This window comes from Dipteris shenzhenensis, chromosome 16, assembly GCF_047967505.1.
Source record: "Dipteris shenzhenensis isolate YYH24624 ecotype China chromosome 16, Dip_SZ_1.0, whole genome shotgun sequence".
NCBI classification, from domain to species: domain Eukaryota; kingdom Viridiplantae; phylum Streptophyta; class Polypodiopsida; order Gleicheniales; family Dipteridaceae; genus Dipteris; species Dipteris shenzhenensis.
Window position 1 is genome coordinate 21,225,096 of NC_141611.1, and position 23,305 is coordinate 21,248,400.

General features: G+C 43.5%; 1 protein-coding gene across 2 annotated transcripts in view; it reads right to left on the reverse strand.

The window, feature by feature from the left end:
* Positions 1-23,305, reverse strand: part of POK (Vps52 / Sac2 family) — a 140,480-nt gene that overhangs the window by 30,098 nt on the left and 87,077 nt on the right. For both annotated transcript variants that reach the window (XM_087387184.1, XM_087387183.1), the window contains exons 15-16: positions 12,694-12,744; positions 12,265-12,444 (exon numbers count right to left, since the gene is read on the reverse strand). In XM_087387184.1, the coding sequence (XP_087243310.1) occupies positions 12,265-12,444; positions 12,694-12,744 (231 nt within the window). The remainder of the gene's footprint in view (positions 1-12,264; positions 12,445-12,693; positions 12,745-23,305) is intronic.

Sequence of the window (23,305 nt, forward strand, 5' to 3'; positions counted from 1 at the left end):
TCCCTCTTGAGACCTCACATTTTGCCAAGGACCTAGGTGAGGAGACTAAGACTTCACTGTACGCAGTCCTCTATCCGGACATCATGGATTTTTTCGAGCTGCAGGGAAGTTCTCTGTGCTGGGGACTTCAACGCGAGGACAAGTACACAGTAGCTATCAATTCTGAATTTTTGTGACGATTCTATCTTATTACCAAATGTTGATATATACGAAGTAGGATGTCTCGAGTCTCTACAGACAGACAGGCCCCAATCGCATCCTATGGAGATGCACTTATAATGTCCTCGACCACTGACCCTCCTCAGGCAGGTTCACTTGTTTCCAACATCAGGGGAGCCTCTAGCATAGTTCGCTATCTCATGGGAGCTCCTGCCTTCACTTCACATATTATTGACTTCTCTGTCTCACCACCACCTCCAAGAGCAAACCACACCTATCTGTTTTCTAGTATATCCACACCACTGCCTACACCACACACTACAACACCACTCACGTACACTACTTACCATGACACGCACTTTCATCACAAATTCAAACCCGAGTACTCCGCACACCTCTCCGATTTTCTCAGAGACATTGACCACACACTGCTCTTAGAGATCAAGCCACCTTGATCACACGCTCCTTCCATGAGGCCCCCCTACACACTTTCTCACATACCACTCCATCCATGTGCCCTCCTATCCCTCACCTCAGTATCTTGCAATAGCTGATATGATGACCAGTGTAAGGCTTTACGCCAACAACTCCAACTCAAAACTAAGCATCATCTACTGAGTGACACACAGAGAATACGTAAGTATCATGGTATGGTTCACCAGTAGAAGCAGGGTTTTGTCCCCAAAACATGGAGGAGTCAATAAACAGTTTGTTTGGTAACAACCTAAAGACTTCTAGCAGAGGTTCCTTGAGCGGCGAGCCCCATCCCCTCACGGACCCCAAAATTTAGCACTCCTATGTATGCAAGCTATTCGATGTCCCTAACCAACAAGCATCCGATCTCTCACATGTACGGTGCCCCAGTTCATGCATTTTTTTCATAGCTAGTAGTGCTGAACACGCAGCCCTGAAGCTTCACAACGATCGAGAGAAAGATCATGAGAGCCTACGAACCGAATTCATTGCATACCTTGGCCCCGATCTTAGCGAAACTCTTCACTGTTTGCATAGGCTTCCCCCCCGCACACATGGACCCTTAACACCATCACTCCCACAACACGAGATCCCATGAGCCCAGAAAACTACAGGACCATTATGATTAGACATGTCATGTTCAAATCTATGCATCAGTACTTGACACAAAGGTTAGCCTGGTTGTAGAGCTTTAGGGACTCAAAGCCATGGGATAGGTAGACTTTTGGTTAGATCACGGGACCATGGATCATATACTTACAATCAAGGGGGTCATCGAGGAGGCCAGGGCATAGAGACAGAGGGTCTATTGTTGCTTTGTGGATTTCCACAAGGCTTCTACCACAGTGTCGAGAGCCCGACTCATTAGATGTCTACATGAGCTGAAATATGACCAGGAAACCAACTTGGGCAGTCATGGCACTTTATGAGAGGCTCTAGGGTAGGATTTGGACAGGTGCAGGGTGGACAAAGGAGATGAGCAGCATTGGGGTCAAACAAGGATGTGTGTTATCACCAACCTTATTCGGCCTCTACATAGATGAGCTTGAGACCTTTATTAGGACTCTAGGAGGAGCTAGTTGCTCTTTAGCTGGATCCTTGCTCCAGACTCTCTTATACACAGATGGCATGGTCTTATTCTTTTCCTCAATAGAGAGTCTCTAGCAACACTCGGATGCGCTTCATACCTTCTATGAGACACATGACTTGAAAGTCAATCTTGGTAAACACAAGGTCATGATCTTCAACACATCCCGGGAAGCCATGCACAGAGAGCATTTCACCTTGGATGGGTTACCGGTGGAGGTGGTTGCATCCTACACATACTTGGGGGTCCTTTTCTCCAGCCCGATCTTCACGATGAGACCATCCTGACAAGCTCGACTAAGCAGGGGGTATGCTACACACTGACCAGGCTCGAGCGACAGTGCTTTCACTCTCACTTCCAAGACCCTCAGACCAAGACTCTTCTCTTTGACTCTTTGGTTTGACCAACAGGTATGTATGGAAGCCCTTGTTAGGGGATAGATCTATCAGAGACATATTGGGTTCGAGTTGAGTGGCTTAAGGTTCTCATGCTTTCACGGATGATCATGCCAAGCATCTCTGATCTGGGTAGGACAAGAGACTGGATAGGGGTCTGAAACCATTTCCAATATTGAGTCACTATCATTGCTTCTTTAAGGATGGTTTCGGACCCCTATCCAATCTCTTGTCCTACCCAGATCAGAGAGGCTTGGCGGCCTTCATCCATGAGGCCATCCAACACAGGGAGCAGTTGCTCAAGACACGTATCGAGAGTAGGTATAGCACTAGACTTGCTCAAGACACGTATCGAGAGTAGGTATAGCACTAGACTCCACTTAGAGCATGATCATTGAGTTTTTCCAGCCAAACAGTACCGATCAACAGGACTTATGGAGACGGTGGTTGTGAGGATCCAAGACAGAGATACGTCAAACTCACCAATAGACTGAGGCACAAATCATATCAGGGGACCTTCCCTTCGTGCTCACCAGACCAGAGACACGACCTACAAGAGTAACAGTGGCACGCGTTTGCTGCAGAGCCATAGCTAGGAGACCAGAGCAGACCACACATGTTGGCAACCCCCAACGCTCCATCATAGGTTTTATGCCACCCCAGCAACCTCGCACATCGACGTCCCCAGCTCGCATCCTCTCCATGACCGTCATGATCATGATTATGGGTTTTCTTTTGTATTCGTCATGGGTGTTGATGCCCGCTTAGTGGCTCCACCCCTCAGCTCATTCTATCGGGTTCTTTTAGTCTCATAGACCCTTTGGTCTTCCGAAGACTTTTGATAAACTCTGTGTGTGTGTGTGTGTGTGTGTGTCTCTCTCTCTCTCTCTCTATATATATATATATATATATATAATGATTGGACATATCATTTCAAGATCTATGCATCAGTACTTGACACAGAGGTTAGCTTGATCGTAGAGCTTCGAGGATTCAGAGTCATTGGACACACATGCTTCTAGATAGAGCATGGGACCATGGATCATTTACTTACACTCATGGGGGTCATCAAGGACGCTAGGGCACAAAGACAGAGGGTCTATTGCTGCTTTGTCAATTTCCACAAAGGCTTTCAACACAATGCCGAGAGCTTGACTCATAAGATGTCTACAAAAGCTGGGACACAATCAAGAGATCACCTAGGCAGTCATGGCACTTTATGAGAGAGTCTCGGGTACGTTCAAACAGGCATAGTGTAGACATCAGAGATCAAGAGTTCCATTGGGGTCAACCAAGGTTGTCCGTGATCACCAACCTTGTTTGGCCTCTACATAGGTGAGCTTGAGACCTTCATTAGGACCCTAGGAGGAGCTTGTTGCTCTCTAGCGGGATCCTTGCTCCAAATTCTCCTACTATACACAAATGAAGTGGTCTTACTCTCTTCCTCAGCAAAGGGTCTCTAACGACACTTGGATGCAGTTCACAGCTTCTATGGTGCACCAGGTTCACGTGGACTTATGGCATGAAAGCCAAGTCAGATGTCTTCTCATGTTTTGGACATTTTCTTGCCATGGCTGAAAATGAAAGCAGGAATAAACTCTTGACTCTCCACACTGACAGGGCGGTGAGTACATGTCCCATGAGTTTTCTGAATTTTTAGCAGCCCGGGGTATCATTTATTAGTGCACAATGCCATACACTCCGCAGCAGAATGGGCTTGCAGAGACGAAAAATCGTACAGAGATAGAGATGAACAGATGCATGCTCAAGGGAAAGTCTTTGCTGAAAAGATACCACTGCACTATCTAACCCTCGTGATTTGGTGACTGCCTGGGATCTTGCTCTAGATCTTGAAGTAGATATGCAGTCCTGATCTTTTTTCCTCAGTGAGATGGTTTGTACATACTTGTAAATTTGTACATATGCTGGCTCAATTAAAATGTTTGAACTACAATTTACAGGGAATTTGTGACTTGCATAAATGGAAGATAGTATGGGCACATGTCGAAAGATTGCAGCCTGATGTAGTGGCTCTCTAAGAGCATAACCAGCATTGTTATGCTAGTCGCACAGGTCATTTTGCAGGATATGATATCTTTTATGCGGGAGAAAACTCCTTTTCTGGAGTGATCTTTCTAGTTAAACATGAATGTCATCTAGTTGTGGCTTGCAATGACCGACAAGGTCGATGGCTTGTTTTGCAATGCTTCTGAATGGCGAGGTCTATGGATTTGCTTCTGTCTATGCTCCACAATCTTCACATTGTACGACAGAGATCTAGCAAGATATGCCACAATATCCTTGGAGACAGAATGCTTTTCTTTGTGGAGATTTTAATAATGCACCTCAGCCAGGAGACAATACTACTGGCCATATACATATGCTTCCCTCAAAAAGAGATAGCTGGATCCAGCTACTTTCTTGTTTCCAGATAGCTGATTTATGGAAAGAGTCTAGAGCATTGTTTCCTGGCTTCACATTTCAGCATAATGAACAGTCTGCCCATCGTGCTCGCCTGGATCATTGGTATGTGCTCCATGTGCATCAGTATGATGCTTTTACCTGCAATATGTGGGCTGAATATGTTTTTCTGCATTCGGATCATGCTCCCCTTTGGTTACAGCTGTCTTTTGTGACATCTAGTATGGCAGACTGCCTGCGAAAAGACTTCTGCATATAAATAGCAGTTATTGGCGGCATTAGGCCTTCAAAGAATTGGTGACTAATGCTCTTCACCCCATAATGGACACATTGTCGAATGGATGCTGATTTTGCATGGACTGCCTTTGTTGCTTGCATATAACATGTGATACATGAATATGGCAAGAGTTATATGCATTCCCTGAGGGCGGATGTGGTTAAGGCCAAAACTACCTGTCCAGATTTGACTGAGCTTAGTCAGCTTAGGGATTTATCCCTTGCTGAGGCTTCTTCTTTATGTCGGGCTAGGCATTTTTTGCAATGCAATCACCAAAGGAAAGTTGAGAAGTGGCAACAAGGGACATGCAACAGGCCTTTTCTGATAAAGGCTGTTCTTCCAAGGAATTTTTAGAAATTTGCATCATTAAAGGCAATGTGAATATATCTGTCCAGTTTAAAATGCTGATGGTAACTGGCCTTTCGCGAGCACCACTTGCTCAGGTTTGTGTTGCTCACTTTGCTGGTCAATTTGGACACACTGTTTCCTCTTCGCATGAAGTGAGGGCTGCACAGCAAGAACTGCTTCGACATGTCTACCGACTCTTTCTCCTCATCAGGCTATGCCGATTGAAGTTCCTTTCACTGAAACACAGTTAAAGGATGCTATCAGATCAAGTGGTAGATGGAAAGCCCCCGGTTGGGATGGTCTGAATAAGGAATTCTTTTTGCAATTTTGGGATGCCATTTCCCCTATGCTATTACATATGGTTAATCATGCATGGGAAACACAGCATGTGCCTACTAGTTGGAAGAAGGGAAAAAGCAGCTATGTGAGTCTTTTGCTGATTGGAGACCCATCTCGCTCATGCCTGGCATCTATAAGCTGGTTGCTAAGATGATAGTGAATCGCATCAAGGGTTTTTTACATGATGGTTTACACTCTGCTCAATATGGATGTATTCCCTGCATGGATGTATTCCCCGCAGACATATTCCTGATAATATTGCTAATGCCTAGGTGGGGATTGTGTATGCTAAGTACACGGAGCAGGATGTCCTTTTAATGCAAGTGGATATTGCGAAGGCCTTTGATACAATACAATGGGATCTCATTTCCCAAACTATGCGAACCTTGGGATTTGGGAAAAACATGCAAAACCTCATTTATTGGTTGTATCAGGATAGTAAGGCTGCAATCATTTTATCAATGAATCTAGCTGATGAGTGGACTCTTTTAAGCTCGGTTAGGCAAGGTTGTCCAATCAGTGCCTTATTCTACGCGATTGCTACCCACCCTATGCTTGTTTATATAGATCATTTAGTTGCCTTGGGTACTTCGCATGGATTGGAATTCCTGAGACAGTGCCCCTCATTGCGTAGGCATATGTTGATGATTCCTTCTTTACTCCTCGAAATACTCAAGAAGATCTTTCCTGTCTTATGATTGCACTTTCCTTATATGGGTTGGCTACTGGGTTGAATGTCAACTTTCAAAAATCTAAGGATTGGCATCGACTTTTATGGCCTGGGGAAATTGTTCTGCCCACAAAGGTGGTACATCATCGTGATTATCCCTGGGGAAGGGCACTCTCTCGGCATCAACAGTTGGATTGGGTTCTTGAAAAGCTAAAGAAAAAATTGGAATATTGGAAGGTGACTACATGGTACATTATCTTGGTTATCCCTTGGGATGGGTAGTCTCTCGGCGTCAACAATTGGATTGGGTTCTTGAAAAGCTAAAGAAAAAATTTGAATATTGGAAGTTGGCTACATGGCCCTTGCATGTTCGTTTGTGCATCGTCCAGTCCATCCTAGTTGCTTACATTCAATTCTATTTGCCTCTCATGGTGTTTTCAAAGCAAGACATTTCTTCTTTCATGCCCTCTATCATGGAGCTGTTTTGGCATTCTCATCATCGACATAAAGCCCTCAGGCTTCTTTCAGTGGATCTTCTTTGCTCTCCAAAGATGCACGGGGGACTGAATATCCTGAATATCCATCTGCATCTGCTTGCACATAGAGGAAAGATGATGCTTCAGTTCATGCAAGGAGATCAGCCTTGGATACACATGCTGTGACATTTACTTTCTCATTTGTCTTCTCCACCTTTTGGTCATTGGCATCTTAATCATTGCGACCTTCTCTTCGGGCATCTTACTGGAAGAGTTAAGGGATGTCCCTTTGTCTTTGGCTTATTTTCTAATTGGAAACACAATCTTTCTCATCTCAAATGGAATGGCAGGGACATTCTTGCTGGCAACTCTTTGCGGGCTGAATGCCTTCATTGGTCTAAGGCATTTATACAAGCTTTGGCATCAAGAACCCCACAAAGCATATTTTCTTTGTTCCCGGGGCATTTCTCTTCTTGTTGATGTGCTGGATGATGCTGGCATGGTCTTATCCATTCCATCTGCAAGCAGGAAAATATAATTTGGGACAGCATTACAGCTTGAGACTTTTGATCGTCTCAAAGATTGAGTCTACAATCAAATAATCCTGCTTCTCGATCATTGTCTTTGGCCGATGTTACAGTTGCCTCTCTTTACAAGGTTTTGCAGCCTCGATCTTGGATTTCAACTCATGCAAACTGAGTTGGGTCTATGACACGTTCTCCTCGTTGGTGGAGAAAATGCTTGAAGCAAATTTGGAGGTGCAAACTACCTCTTCGTCAAAAGGTTTTCTTTTAGAGAGTTCTTCTTTGGGGTCTTCCAGCTGGACAAATATTGGCTCGCAGACATCTATCCTTGGTGGAATCTATGCCTCATTTATTTTGGCATTGCCCTGTTCATGCTTCAGCAATGCCTTACTGCTCATTTTCCTACAACTACTTTTGGCAAGCTATTCTGGATCTTTGGTCTTCATCCTATCAGGCAGGGATTTGATATTTTCTTCTTTTGGGTTCGTTATTGGGCACTATGGACTCTTTGGAAGGAATCACAGAGTCTCTGGTGACCACTCCCTATCTAAATATCATTTCTTTCATGCTTCTCTGCGGCAGTCTTTCTTTGATTGTCTGCACGCACGGGAGATCTGGATTACCCTGCTTTCCTATCCTACAATGAAATCTTTTGATTTTGTAACTTTTGGTCTCCTCCTTTTCTTAGGGGACAGTTCAGTGTAATACAATATACATGGTTTTCACAACAATTTAAAAAAAAATGGAGATCTCTGAGGTGAAAGAACATAAATTGGAATCTCATCAAGTTCTTGTTTCAAGCAACAAATATGGGCTAGCTGCACCAAGCAATTGCACCAGCCCTGATGCATATACTGCAAATATAAAGAATATACCTATAGTAATTGTTCCAGTTCCTGATATGTTGGAAACTCAGATATCGCAGATCATGTCTTTTATAAGAAGATGAAAAATATACTTAGTTTCTAAGCATTTAATCATTGTCGTGTTCAAGCATGTTACCAATGATTGTTGTATCAAATGGTTAAACTTGTGACCCCGTCCACCCCCCCCTGCCCCCCCCCCCCCCCCCCCCCCCCCCAAGGTCGATGGCTTGTTTTGCAATGCTTCTGAATGGCGAGGTCTATGGATTTGCTTCTGTCTATGCTCCACAATCTTCACATTGTACGACAGAGATCTAGCAAGATATGCCACAATATCCTTGGAGACAGAATGCTTTTCTTTGTGGAGATTTTAATAATGCACCTCAGCCAGGAGACAATACTACTGGCCATATACATATGCTTCCCTCAAAAAGAGATAGCTGGATCCAGCTACTTTCTTGTTTCCAGATAGCTGATTTATGGAAAGAGTCTAGAGCATTGTTTCCTGGCTTCACATTTCAGCATAATGAACAGTCTGCCCATCGTGCTCGCCTGGATCATTGGTATGTGCTCCATGTGCATCAGTATGATGCTTTTACCTGCAATATGTGGGCTGAATATGTTTTTCTGCATTCGGATCATGCTCCCCTTTGGTTACAGCTGTCTTTTGTGACATCTAGTATGGCAGACTGCCTGCGAAAAGACTTCTGCATATAAATAGCAGTTATTGGCGGCATTAGGCCTTCAAAGAATTGGTGACTAATGCTCTTCACCCCATAATGGACACATTGTCGAATGGATGCTGATTTTGCATGGACTGCCTTTGTTGCTTGCATATAACATGTGATACATGAATATGGCAAGAGTTATATGCATTCCCTGAGGGCGGATGTGGTTAAGGCCAAAACTACCTGTCCAGATTTGACTGAGCTTAGTCAGCTTAGGGATTTATCCCTTGCTGAGGCTTCTTCTTTATGTCGGGCTAGGCATTTTTTGCAATGCAATCACCAAAGGAAAGTTGAGAAGTGGCAACAAGGGACATGCAACAGGCCTTTTCTGATAAAGGCTGTTCTTCCAAGGAATTTTTAGAAATTTGCATCATTAAAGGCAATGTGAATATATCTGTCCAGTTTAAAATGCTGATGGTAACTGGCCTTTCGCGAGCACCACTTGCTCAGGTTTGTGTTGCTCACTTTGCTGGTCAATTTGGACACACTGTTTCCTCTTCGCATGAAGTGAGGGCTGCACAGCAAGAACTGCTTCGACATGTCTACCGACTCTTTCTCCTCATCAGGCTATGCCGATTGAAGTTCCTTTCACTGAAACACAGTTAAAGGATGCTATCAGATCAAGTGGTAGATGGAAAGCCCCCGGTTGGGATGGTCTGAATAAGGAATTCTTTTTGCAATTTTGGGATGCCATTTCCCCTATGCTATTACATATGGTTAATCATGCATGGGAAACACAGCATGTGCCTACTAGTTGGAAGAAGGGAAAAAGCAGCTATGTGAGTCTTTTGCTGATTGGAGACCCATCTCGCTCATGCCTGGCATCTATAAGCTGGTTGCTAAGATGATAGTGAATCGCATCAAGGGTTTTTTACATGATGGTTTACACTCTGCTCAATATGGATGTATTCCCTGCATGGATGTATTCCCCGCAGACATATTCCTGATAATATTGCTAATGCCTAGGTGGGGATTGTGTATGCTAAGTACACGGAGCAGGATGTCCTTTTAATGCAAGTGGATATTGCGAAGGCCTTTGATACAATACAATGGGATCTCATTTCCCAAACTATGCGAACCTTGGGATTTGGGAAAAACATGCAAAACCTCATTTATTGGTTGTATCAGGATAGTAAGGCTGCAATCATTTTATCAATGAATCTAGCTGATGAGTGGACTCTTTTAAGCTCGGTTAGGCAAGGTTGTCCAATCAGTGCCTTATTCTACGCGATTGCTACCCACCCTATGCTTGTTTATATAGATCATTTAGTTGCCTTGGGTACTTCGCATGGATTGGAATTCCTGAGACAGTGCCCCTCATTGCGTAGGCATATGTTGATGATTCCTTCTTTACTCCTCGAAATACTCAAGAAGATCTTTCCTGTCTTATGATTGCACTTTCCTTATATGGGTTGGCTACTGGGTTGAATGTCAACTTTCAAAAATCTAAGGATTGGCATCGACTTTTATGGCCTGGGGAAATTGTTCTGCCCACAAAGGTGGTACATCATCGTGATTATCCCTGGGGAAGGGCACTCTCTCGGCATCAACAGTTGGATTGGGTTCTTGAAAAGCTAAAGAAAAAATTGGAATATTGGAAGGTGACTACATGGTACATTATCTTGGTTATCCCTTGGGATGGGTAGTCTCTCGGCGTCAACAATTGGATTGGGTTCTTGAAAAGCTAAAGAAAAAATTTGAATATTGGAAGTTGGCTACATGGCCCTTGCATGTTCGTTTGTGCATCGTCCAGTCCATCCTAGTTGCTTACATTCAATTCTATTTGCCTCTCATGGTGTTTTCAAAGCAAGACATTTCTTCTTTCATGCCCTCTATCATGGAGCTGTTTTGGCATTCTCATCATCGACATAAAGCCCTCAGGCTTCTTTCAGTGGATCTTCTTTGCTCTCCAAAGATGCACGGGGGACTGAATATCCTGAATATCCATCTGCATCTGCTTGCACATAGAGGAAAGATGATGCTTCAGTTCATGCAAGGAGATCAGCCTTGGATACACATGCTGTGACATTTACTTTCTCATTTGTCTTCTCCACCTTTTGGTCATTGGCATCTTAATCATTGCGACCTTCTCTTCGGGCATCTTACTGGAAGAGTTAAGGGATGTCCCTTTGTCTTTGGCTTATTTTCTAATTGGAAACACAATCTTTCTCATCTCAAATGGAATGGCAGGGACATTCTTGCTGGCAACTCTTTGCGGGCTGAATGCCTTCATTGGTCTAAGGCATTTATACAAGCTTTGGCATCAAGAACCCCACAAAGCATATTTTCTTTGTTCCCGGGGCATTTCTCTTCTTGTTGATGTGCTGGATGATGCTGGCATGGTCTTATCCATTCCATCTGCAAGCAGGAAAATATAATTTGGGACAGCATTACAGCTTGAGACTTTTGATCGTCTCAAAGATTGAGTCTACAATCAAATAATCCTGCTTCTCGATCATTGTCTTTGGCCGATGTTACAGTTGCCTCTCTTTACAAGGTTTTGCAGCCTCGATCTTGGATTTCAACTCATGCAAACTGAGTTGGGTCTATGACACGTTCTCCTCGTTGGTGGAGAAAATGCTTGAAGCAAATTTGGAGGTGCAAACTACCTCTTCGTCAAAAGGTTTTCTTTTAGAGAGTTCTTCTTTGGGGTCTTCCAGCTGGACAAATATTGGCTCGCAGACATCTATCCTTGGTGGAATCTATGCCTCATTTATTTTGGCATTGCCCTGTTCATGCTTCAGCAATGCCTTACTGCTCATTTTCCTACAACTACTTTTGGCAAGCTATTCTGGATCTTTGGTCTTCATCCTATCAGGCAGGGATTTGATATTTTCTTCTTTTGGGTTCGTTATTGGGCACTATGGACTCTTTGGAAGGAATCACAGAGTCTCTGGTGACCACTCCCTATCTAAATATCATTTCTTTCATGCTTCTCTGCGGCAGTCTTTCTTTGATTGTCTGCACGCACGGGAGATCTGGATTACCCTGCTTTCCTATCCTACAATGAAATCTTTTGATTTTGTAACTTTTGGTCTCCTCCTTTTCTTAGGGGACAGTTCAGTGTAATACAATATACATGGTTTTCACAACAATTTAAAAAAAAATGGAGATCTCTGAGGTGAAAGAACATAAATTGGAATCTCATCAAGTTCTTGTTTCAAGCAACAAATATGGGCTAGCTGCACCAAGCAATTGCACCAGCCCTGATGCATATACTGCAAATATAAAGAATATACCTATAGTAATTGTTCCAGTTCCTGATATGTTGGAAACTCAGATATCGCAGATCATGTCTTTTATAAGAAGATGAAAAATATACTTAGTTTCTAAGCATTTAATCATTGTCGTGTTCAAGCATGTTACCAATGATTGTTGTATCAAATGGTTAAACTTGTGACCCCGTCCACCCCCCCCTGCCCCCCCCCCCCCCCCCCCCCCGCGCCCCCCAAAACAGCCCCCCAAAGAAAAACAAAAGCAGCAACAAATACATATTCTCATACCTGGCCATCACCATACTCCACATTGAGGTGTAAAAGCGAAGCAGCAAATTCTGCATAGCGCCGCATAACATAGTGAGGATGCACATCATCCTCCCACAATGTCCGAACATTTGCTGTTCGAAGGCTACTGAGATGCATATCGAATACCATCTTAAACCGTGGCCACAACATGATATTCACCTGCCACAAATGACTGAAACAATGTGGGATGTTCCACAAGCTGTCACAGTAGACATTTAATTTTGTTTTTGAATGCAGCCAGCTTACGTAGATAGTCTTCTGGATCACACATTTTGACACAATCTTCTATCCAATCAGATAAAGCAGGAGTGTCTAGAATAAATCACTCGGTGTCTGTATGTGTGTGTGTGTGTTGATTTTTTTTTTTTTTGGGGGGGGGGGGGGGTGTTTGAGTGGAACATATCTCACCTTGTCCAAATAGGAGTCCAAACAAGGCACCCGTCTTCTAGACATTATAAGCTGTATAGGCAAAAAGAAAAAAATTGTTACAACCAGAGGGTAAATTTATTTCACTAAACACACAAGATAGGAAGAAGATCAATGCTGTTAAACCATAACAAGGAAGAGCACGCCAAATATTTTTTTGAATACATTAAAACTTTAAAGGTGTAGATACATAAGCCCTGGCATGCATATCAACCATATTAGGTTACATCTCTTTGCTTAACAAGGATTAATAAGCAGCTAACCAAAGGTCAGATGTCAACCAAGGTCAAAGGAGCCCACTGAGTTTTCCCAACAAACTAAAAACAGGACTAGATCCATTCATTAAACCTTCCAATTCTTTCTCCCCAATTAATGATTTCTTCTTAAGAGTTTGAGATAAGACAAATCAAACAGTGTTATCAATGTAGTCAATTGCCCATAGATGATCTGAACAAATTACATAAGAGGTCTGAAGAATTACGAGCTCGGAAATTTATGTTGAAAATAGCAAGAGGTCATAACTTTTCTATTGCAAGCAGAAAGAGGTTGTAAATTTGACATTGTGAAATGTTTAGCAATAATATCTATGCAAATCACACGTTCTAAGCTACAATGTAGAATATAGTCACTTTGTACTAGTAGAAGAGCTGTTTGGCCAAGTCTAAAGTTTTGTGTGATGCTAGGTGTCTAAAACTTGACATTCAAATAGTATTTGGCACCTGGTATCGTTATCATCTTCCAAACAAAAATTTCCATACATAAACAGCAAACCGTTCCTTAAAGAAAACTTGCATCTTACTATCCATTTCACCTTTTTGGGTCCCCAATAAACCCAGACACATCCTCGTGATCTACAAGATTGGACTTCTTTCCATATCTTATGGAAGTACCTACTTTGGACTTCTTGCAAGTTGTTATATCTTACCAAATTATCTATTGTTACGGAAAATTTGAGATTACATCAACTTTTTGTAACAAGAGTGCCAGTTTACTTCAAGAATTCCAGTCAAGACATCTGCAACCCTTTTGGAGAATCCTTTGGGATGGTTGAACGTAGTTTAGATAATGCCAATGCCCATACAGTGACCTTAGAGCCAAACAAATATTGGCTCCACGTCTTCAGTGCATGCACCTGCTTACTTGCAAAAATTTAAGGCTTCCAAATATAGAGGAGCTGCTTACTTGCAAAAGCCATCTGTCTTCCATCCTAATATAACACTGACCATATTGCATAGTCATTCATCGATTTCAATTGCAAATGGTTTACCTAGATTCACTGGCAATAACATAGGCGTGGTAGCAGCTAGATACTTCAGAGTTTGACACTCCGATCTAGTTCAATATTTCACTATATAGGAGGAGAAGATTGACTCTTTTTGCTGCATGCTCCCTGAAGATGTTGAGCCATTGATGACGCCATCTTGGCATGCTCCTTGACAAATTTGCAAACAAAAGTGGTTTGAAACCCGGAAACTCCTTTACACAAGGTGGATAGGTCTAGGGAACCGGCCAGTCCCTGACATTTGGAGCTTTGGAGTTTACCTTAATCAATCGATTGTCCCTCAAGAAATATGGCGTTCCAAGAATTTACATTTTGATTCCTTTGCCACATGGAAGTGTTGCTCATGCTCTTGCAAACGACAAAATATATTAGTATGTCATCTCCAAAGACAACTGCAAAACTTCCCAAGCTATGAAGAGAGCATATCGTTCATCATTTGTTGGAAAATAGTTAAAGTATTGATGAGTAAAAATATCATCAATATGTGCATGTCATGCATCCAATGCACATTATCCTTGGCTTCCTCAAAAGAGTCAGGTTCTTTCTTTGAAAAAAAAAAAGAGTTAGGTGTGTTCATCAAAAAGAGTACCTGCATAAGCTGTCTCAACAGAAAGAGCCCCCCCTGCGTGCCTTACTGCACCACAAGTCCTGCCAGGCAAAGGTGCCTTAAGCCTACTCTCCCTGAGAGTCTGTAGCAACCAATTCGGAACTGTTTTGGCTGCATGGATCTCTTGAATCTCTTGCCTGACAACTTCATCCACACCCTGTGGAGGTACAAAATCAGCATGTGGCTGAATCGAGGCATGTGGATCAGGAGGAGGTTGCTGTAAATTCTGATTTTCAGCATGAGCCTCAGCTGGGGAACCAAATGCTATAGGAAGCATCCCCTCAAAAACATCATCTGAGGAAGCTGGAATAGTAAATTCATCATGTGTATGTGCTGCAATCTCTACTCACAAAAATCTTGCGTGAAGCACGATTGTAGAGATGATAGCCTTTGCTTTGTGCCCTATACCCAACAAAAATGCACGTAAGTGCCTTATCTGACAACTTATGTCAAAACTCCACAGGCACGTGGGCATATGCAACACAACCAAAAACTTTGAAGTGATCCACTGAAGGCTTTCTCCCATGCCATGCCTCATAGGGAGTGATTGTCTTCAAAGCCTTTATGGGAGCCCGATTCAAAACATAATCTGCACACATGAGGCCTTTGAGACAAAACCTGTGAGGCAACTTCTTACTAGTAAGCATGCATCTATCCATCTCCATAAGAGTGCGATTCTTGCGCTCAGCTTTGCCATTTTGCTGAGGTGTAAGCCTCACTGTAAGCTGATGCGTGATGCCTTTCTCCTTCAAAAATACCTCAAACTCATGAGACATGTACTCCCCCCCTCTATCTGTGCGAAGTGTCTACACCTTGAGTCCTGTCTCATTTTCAACCATAGCCACAAAGTGTTTGTAATGCATAAACACTTCTAATTTTGCCTTAAGACCATAGACCCAAGTATACTTGGTAAAGTCATCTATGAATGTAACATAATAGAGACCCAAACTGCTTGCAAATCTTCCAAATGGTCTTTCAACTGCCAAATTGCATCCGCATGCCAAAAGCCCCAATTTCTTCAAGGAAATTGCATCCAAAAGAGGGCAAATCAGCTGAAATGCCAGAAATTGCAGTGCAAAACCAAAAGCCCCAATCTTTGAGCTGAAATTGAGTGAAATTGTGACAAGTTCACTAGAAGCCCCAAATGTCACCCAAATTACAAGTCTCCTACAAAAGCCCCAAAATTTCACTTGCTACACAGAAATGCCTGCTTGAATCCACAGCCAAACAATGGCTCAAAGCAAAAATGCGCCTTCAAGAGGACAAGAGCCAGTAAATGTACGGATTGCTGCAACTGACCAGAACCGTACAGTGTACGGTCAACATACACAAATACCTCCAAAACTGCCCTTGTACGGAAATAGCCATACGGTTGTACGGTGCAGTGACGGGAGCTGTATGGCACTTGACGAGAGCTGGAATGTTTTGCAACTGTACATACGACCTGTACGTATAGTAAAGTACGGAATGCGAGCTAGCTGTACGATGGTCTGATGGGTACGAAATCCGTACGACAGTACGAATGGCGGTGCTGATGGAGTAGCTGTACGAAACACAATATGGACGAAGCTGTATGGCTGACATACAGAGCTGTACAGGGATGTAGGTACGAAATTCGCACGTGTACGGACGACGACACTGCAGGCATATGGATCTGACGTGCATGTACGGAATTTGTACGGGTGTACGGTCAACGACAAATCCTGCGCGGACGGGCCGGAGCGGGATGGAGGCAAGAGGACGAGTAGGAAGAACCGGCTCCGATACCAAATGTGAGACAAAGGGGAGCAATGAGCAAGAGTGTGAGCAAACGTGACAGCTGAATAACTGAATAGAAGGAGTGAGTACAAAAATGAGAGTGAGGGGTTTTGTCTAAGTGACAAAACCCTTATCCTATCCACTAACCGTTGTTAGGGATTGGATTGTGGTTAGGGGGGAAAACCTCAATGAGGGAAAAGTGCCCCTAACCTACTTATTACAATACATTGGCCACGGCCTAGAATATAATAATAATTCTCATAGGACCTCCTCCATCTTTATATGTCTCGGGCTTGCGGGGGGAGACTAGGAGTTCCCCACCAAAATTCAGTTCTACCATGACCACTTCCTGAGGGTCTCGTCATCAGACTTCAGTATCTCGAGGATAGGAGAGTCTCACATGCAATGAGGATTGCCATCGGACAGTTGCGAGTCTTGTCACATCAACTGAGGATTGAGGCAGGGAGAGCTGCGGGCATACCCAGAGAGCAAAGGATCGGCAGACTATGCTCAATGGGGGAGGTCGAGATAGAGAAGCATCGAGATAGAGAAGCACTTTCTATGTCTCTGCCCAGTCTACTATGAGATCCAAGTGCGGTATCACTTCCTTTTTCAAGAGGAGCATGGCTTTGGTCCGCTTACACACCTGATCTATTTTCACAACCATGTTTGTGTTGGGCTCTATCTGTGAGAATGGGAGAGAAAGAAACAGTGAGAGCAAGAAGCAGGAGAGAGTGAGAGCTGAAAGCGTAGTTGCAAATAGACGAGTGTGTTACAACTGAACTGAGTGATGGGTTTTGTCTAAGTGACAAAACCTTATCACTTCACTAACCATAGTTAGTGAACTAACTGTGGTTAGGGGAAAAACCTGGGAAAAGTGCCCCTAGCCTACTTATTACATTACATTGGTCACTGCTAAATTATAGCAATAATTCTAACACCCCACTGCAGTGCCAATGTCATGTACAAGGAAAAGATCAATCACCAAAAGGAGATAAGTTCAGGGCATTGCGAAATGCCTCAAACTTTTCACATGAAAGTGCTTTGGTGAAAATGTCTGCAACATTGTCATGTGTTGACACATAGATCATGCTGATCTCTCCTGCATGCAACTTCTCTCTCACGTAGTGATAGTGAACCTCAATGTGCTTTGTGCGAGCATGAAACACAGGATTCTTTGCCACTGCAATAGCACTCTAACTATCAGTGAGAATTGGAGAAGGACCCTCCAATGAAAGATGAAGATCAGCAAATAAACGACGTAGCCAAACACATTCAACTATCGCTGTGAAAGCTGCCCTGTACTCAGCTTCACATGAAGAGGCAGCCACTGTAGATTGTGTCTTGCTCAACCAAGAAATACAAGCTTTCCCCAGAAAGAAACAATTGCCACTTGTGGACTGCCTAGTGTCATAATCTCCAGCCCAATCTGAGTCACTGTAGGCATGCATCTGCAAGTCACCCCCCCTGGGAAACATCAAGCCAAACGACTTGGTACCTTGCAAATAACGGAAGATGCATTTTACAGCCTACCAATGCATAGTCTTTGGGCTGTGCATATATCTGCTCACCTGAGAAACTGCAAACTGAATATCAGGTCATGTATTGCAGAGATAAATGAGGCATCCAACAGCCTGACTGTAGAGTGTGACATCAAATGATTCACCTGCTTCATGCATTGTAAGCTTCAGTCTCGGCTCCATGGGAGTAGCTATGGGCTTACAATCCTGCATGTTGAATCTGTCCAAGAGTTTTTGCACATACTTGGATTGAGACATACCGATGCGACTTTGTTCTTGAGAGAACTGGATCCCCAAATAAAAGTGTAGCAGCCCCAAATCTGACATATTAAAAGTGGTCTGCAATTCAGCTTTAAAATCTGCAATATTATCTTCATTTGACCCTGTGAGCAATAAGTCATCTACATAAAGAATGATGACTAAAATATCCCCCCCATCCTTCTTGATGTAGAGGGTACTTTTAGTTGGACTGTTGTGCAGCCCCTTGCTGGTCAGAAAGGCATGAATCTTTGCATACCATGCACGTGGGGCCTGTTTCAGCCCATACAAAGCTTTATTTAGCTTGCATGCCTGAAGTGCATTTCTTGAAATTTCAAAGCCTAGAGGTTGTTTGACATAAACCTCTTCCAACAAGTCTCCATTAAGGAAGGCTGTTTTTATGTCCAACTGATGAACATCCCACTGAAAATTTGCAGCCATTGCTATGACTGACCGGATGGTTGTCATTCTAGATGTAGGAGCAAAAGTCTCCTCATAGTCTATGCCCTTTTTCTAAGCATACCCTTTTGCGACCAGCCTTGCCTTGTACCTGTCAATGGTGCCATTGGGCTTTCTTTTAACTTTGAAAACCCACCGCGTACCTATGGCATGTTTACCTGGTGGCAAATCGACAACTTCCCATGTCTGATTTTTCTTAATGGACTGCAACTCATCGTGCATGGCATTCATCCAATGCACATTATCCTGTGCCTCTTTAAATGTCTCAGGTTCCTCCTCATCAAGAAGAGTACCTGCATAAGCTGATTCAACTGAAAGAGCACCTCCCCCATGTCTTACTGCACTCCGAGTTCTGCCAGGTAATGGAGCATCAATTTTACTCTCCCTGAGAGTCTGTAACAGCCAATTTGGGACTGTTTTTGCTGCATGTATATCTGAAATTTCTTGCTGAACAACCTCTTCCACGCCTTGTGGAGGTGGTATGACATCCTATGGCTGAATCGGAGCATGTGGCGGTATCTGAAAATTTTGATTTTTATCAGATATATCAGCAAGGGAACCCAAGGCAATGGGTAGTAACCCCTCAAAGACATCACCGGAAGAAGAAGGCATATCAAATTCAGCTTGAGTGTGAGCTGAATTCTCTGAAAATATTACATCTCTACTGACAATGATCTTGCGTGTGACAAGATTGTAGAGATGGTAGCCCTTGCTCTCTGCACTATACCCGACAAAAATGCATTTGATTGCCTTATCAGACAACTTATGCCGAAACTCAACAACAGGCACATGAGCATAAGCAAGGCATCCAAAGACACAGAAATGATCCACAGAAGGCTTTCTCCCTTGCCAAACTTCATAGGGAGTCTTGGTCTTCAAAGCTTTTGTGGGTGCCCGATTCAAAACATAAGTGGCACACATGAGACCTTCAAGCCAAAATTTGTGAGGCAATTTTTTGCTTTTCAGCATACATCTTTCCATCTCCATAAGAGTACAATTTTTCTCTCAGCTTTTCCATTTTGCTGAGGACTTAGCCTCACTGTAAGCTGATGTACAATGCCCTTGTCTTTCAAAAAAGCATCAAAATCTGCAGACAAGTACTCCCCTCCTCTATCTGTGCGTAATGTCTATATCTTGAGTCCGGATTCATTCTCAACCATGGCTGCAAAGTGTTTGAAGACCATAAACACTTTTGATTTGCGTTTCAGCCCATAAACCCAAGTGTAGTTGGAGTAGTCATCTATAAAAGTAACAAAGTAAAGATGAACCCAATGATGGAGTCCTCATGGGACCACAGACATCACTATGGATAAGCTGTAATTTTCGAACAGCTTTAACTGATCCATCCTTCTTAAAAGGAGATCTGTGCATTTTACCAAGAATGCACCCTTCACAGGCATGTGGAGGAGGTGTTTCAAGAGGAGGCAATGCATCAACCATGCCATGTTTTTGAAGCGTCATCAAGCTGCCATAATGCATGTGTCCATATCTCGCGTGCCATAACTCCACATTCTGCATAGCCGCAGTAGGAGTGGAAACTGCAAGAGCATGCGCTGGTCTTTTCTCATACATGTCAAGCTGAAAAAGACCACGCAACAGAGTGCCAGACAATCTCAAGGCATAGTCATGCTCTCTATCATGGACTGCACACTTGTCATCTTCAAAAATGACCTGAAATCCAGCTCTGTTAAGAGTGGACACTGAAAGTAGATTTTTTGTGATACCAGGCACATACAAGACATCAAAAATTCTGAATGTTGAGCCATCAATGGCTGTAAGTTCAACTTCTCCTGTACCACGAACTGAATACGAGGAGTTGTTGGCACATGTGACCTTTTTACCAACGGGTGGTGGATGCAGAGATGTGAAGAGACACTTCCTGGAAGTGATATGCTTTGAGGCAATGCTGTCAAAATACCATGTATTATGTGTCTCATTGACACTAAAAGCTGAGGCATCCTTGGAAGAATCATAATTGCATGTCAGAAAAGCATAAGTGTTATCATTACAAGTGGTTGTACTATCCCGAGCAGCCAACTGAGAGTCTGAAATGCAAGACAAGAAGGCATAGTCGTGCTCCACAAAGTTGGCTGTAGCTTGCTCATTGTCAGATGCATGAGGAGCTAAATCTGAGACAGCCATACCGGAGCTGTTTTTCTTTTCTTTTGCAAGCCTTTTCTTGCATTCTCCAATGTAGTGACCTGGCTTTTTGCAGTAATGACATATTCCCTTCTTCTTGGGCTTACTTGCATCACCCTTAGCCTTTTGAGAAGGCTGTCCTGAACCACTAGAAGGCTGATTTGCTGAAGTCTTTGCCTGTCCCTTTACTTTAGGCTTGAATTTTGAGAGCATGGCATGTTCACCTGCTCATGAAGCCATGTTTTTCCTCGTCTGCTCTTCCTGCAGCAGAAGTCCTATCAACTCGTGAAAAGTGAGAGGATTTGCACCCCCCCTCAAAGACAAATTCAGCGAGGTATGAAAGCTGAGATAAGACTCAGGAAGAGAATTCAGAGTAGTGGTAATCATCTCTGAATTAGGAATGATCTCATCAATATTCAGCAACTGCTCTCGTAAGTCCTGTAGCTTTGTGAGGTGCACTGACATGGAGTCGCCCTCTTCCATATGTGTATGAGACAATTCTCTTTTCAAAAAAGACACCCTGGCATCATTCCGAGCTGCATACATGCTCTCCAAAATATCCCATGCTACCTTTGAGGTCTTACACAACCGGATATGTGGAATGATGAATCTTTTTACTGAAAGAGAAATACACGACAAAGCTAAAGCATCACGTGAATCCCATCTCTTCTGCTATGGAGTGGTAGGTATACCTGCACCAATAACTTGTGTTGCAGTTGTACCCTGTGCACGACCTCTGCCTCCTCCTTGTTGGGGAGGGGTATTAGGTGCCACATTTGCTGGCCGGAACTTGTCCCCACTTACATAGACCCACAAATTACGAGAAATCAGAATATTGCGTACCATAAAACTCCAGAGGGAGTAGTTGGTACCATCCAGCTTGTCCTCTTGTGAGAGACCACTGACACCGAAATCATTCTGATTTTGCTAGGCCATGTCTGAGAAAGAAAATACAGCAAATGCAAATCTGAATCCCCTTGCTGGGAATGGAGTGCACAAATCCCAAAAAAACACAGCCAAACACTGGGTAAAAATGCAACTCAAATCTCTGTAATGTCTCTGTCAGAAATCTACCAGAGCATCCAATCTCTCCCAAAACCTGACAAAAGCGCTTCAAAGCACTCACAAAAAAGGCAGTGTGAACTGAAACCTGTCAAATTGATCTCCCAACACAAAAGCCCCAATTTGTGGCTCAAAATTGCAACCAAAAAGAGGCAAATTTACTAAAAGCCCCAAATCTGCAATTTCTGAACAAAAGCCCCAAATTTGGAGTTGAAATTGAGCCAAATTTCACCCAAATAGCTAATCTCCTGCAAAAGCCCCAATTTCTTAGCCAATCTTTGCAATTTGCTTGCAATGTGTGCCAAAATTTTTACAAAAGCCCCAAATTTTACTGCAAATTACAGTGTAATTGCAAAAGCCCCAAATTTCTTCAACGGAAGATGTATGAACAACCGTACAGACTGTACGGCAAGCAACAGCCATCGATGTACGGAGGACTGCAGATGTATGGCGCCACACGTGTGGTACGGAAGCACAGATCCAGTACGGGCGAGCTAGTACGAAAGATCGACACGTGCAGGTATAATACGGAAGAAGGTACGTGCGGGTACAGACGACTTATACGCAAAAGCTGTACAGAATGTACGACGAACGTACGGACAAGTAGTACGACGCATGTAGAGGATGTACGACGATGATGCAGGGGGTGCTGGTACGGGCGTCATCGCAAGTACAGTACGAAAGCGAGCACTACAGTTGTATGGCGCTGCAGTGTACGGATGTACGAAGCAACCAACGACTGCTATACGGAATGGTACGGAAGCAGAGCTGTACGGACGGGGTGTAGCAGCAGGAACACGAACTGTACGGGCACAAGGAGCTTGGGCTGAAGGCAAGAGCTCAACGAGGCTCTGATACCAAATGTGAGAATGGGAGAGAAAGAAACAGAGTGAGCAAGAAGCAGGAGAGAGTGAGAGTTGAAAGCTTAGTTGCAAATAGATGAGTGTGTTACAACTAAACTGAGTGATGGGTTTTGTCTAAGTGACAAAACCTTATCACTTCACTAACCATAGTTAGTGAATGAACTAAATTTAGGGGGAAAAACCTCTAAGGGAGGGAAAAGTGCCCCTAGCCTACTTATTACATTACATTGGTCACTGCTAAATTATAGCAATAATTCTAACACTATCTAATTGAGATGCGACAACAGAGAGACATACTGATGCGACAGACCAGAGAGCAGCAAGAGGGGATGCCACAGGTCACCGAGATCGATCGAGCACAGACACATGTTAATAGACTTCTATGCATCTGAGTCAACTCTCGGGGAGGCTGAGGGAGAGAAGAGCATCATGGATTAGCAGTGAGAGTCACCGCCACAATGCCGCCAAACAAGAGGCGCACACTCCACATGCGGCACAGAGAGTGACTAGAGCATGCACGATCGAGGTCCGGTCTATTTCAGCCATCCTCAGAAAAGACCGCCAAAGACCCTTGACGTAGCCCATCGGATCAAGGAGACCATGCCCTCTGCTACCTCAAAAGATAGCTCGATAGAGAGATACGAGA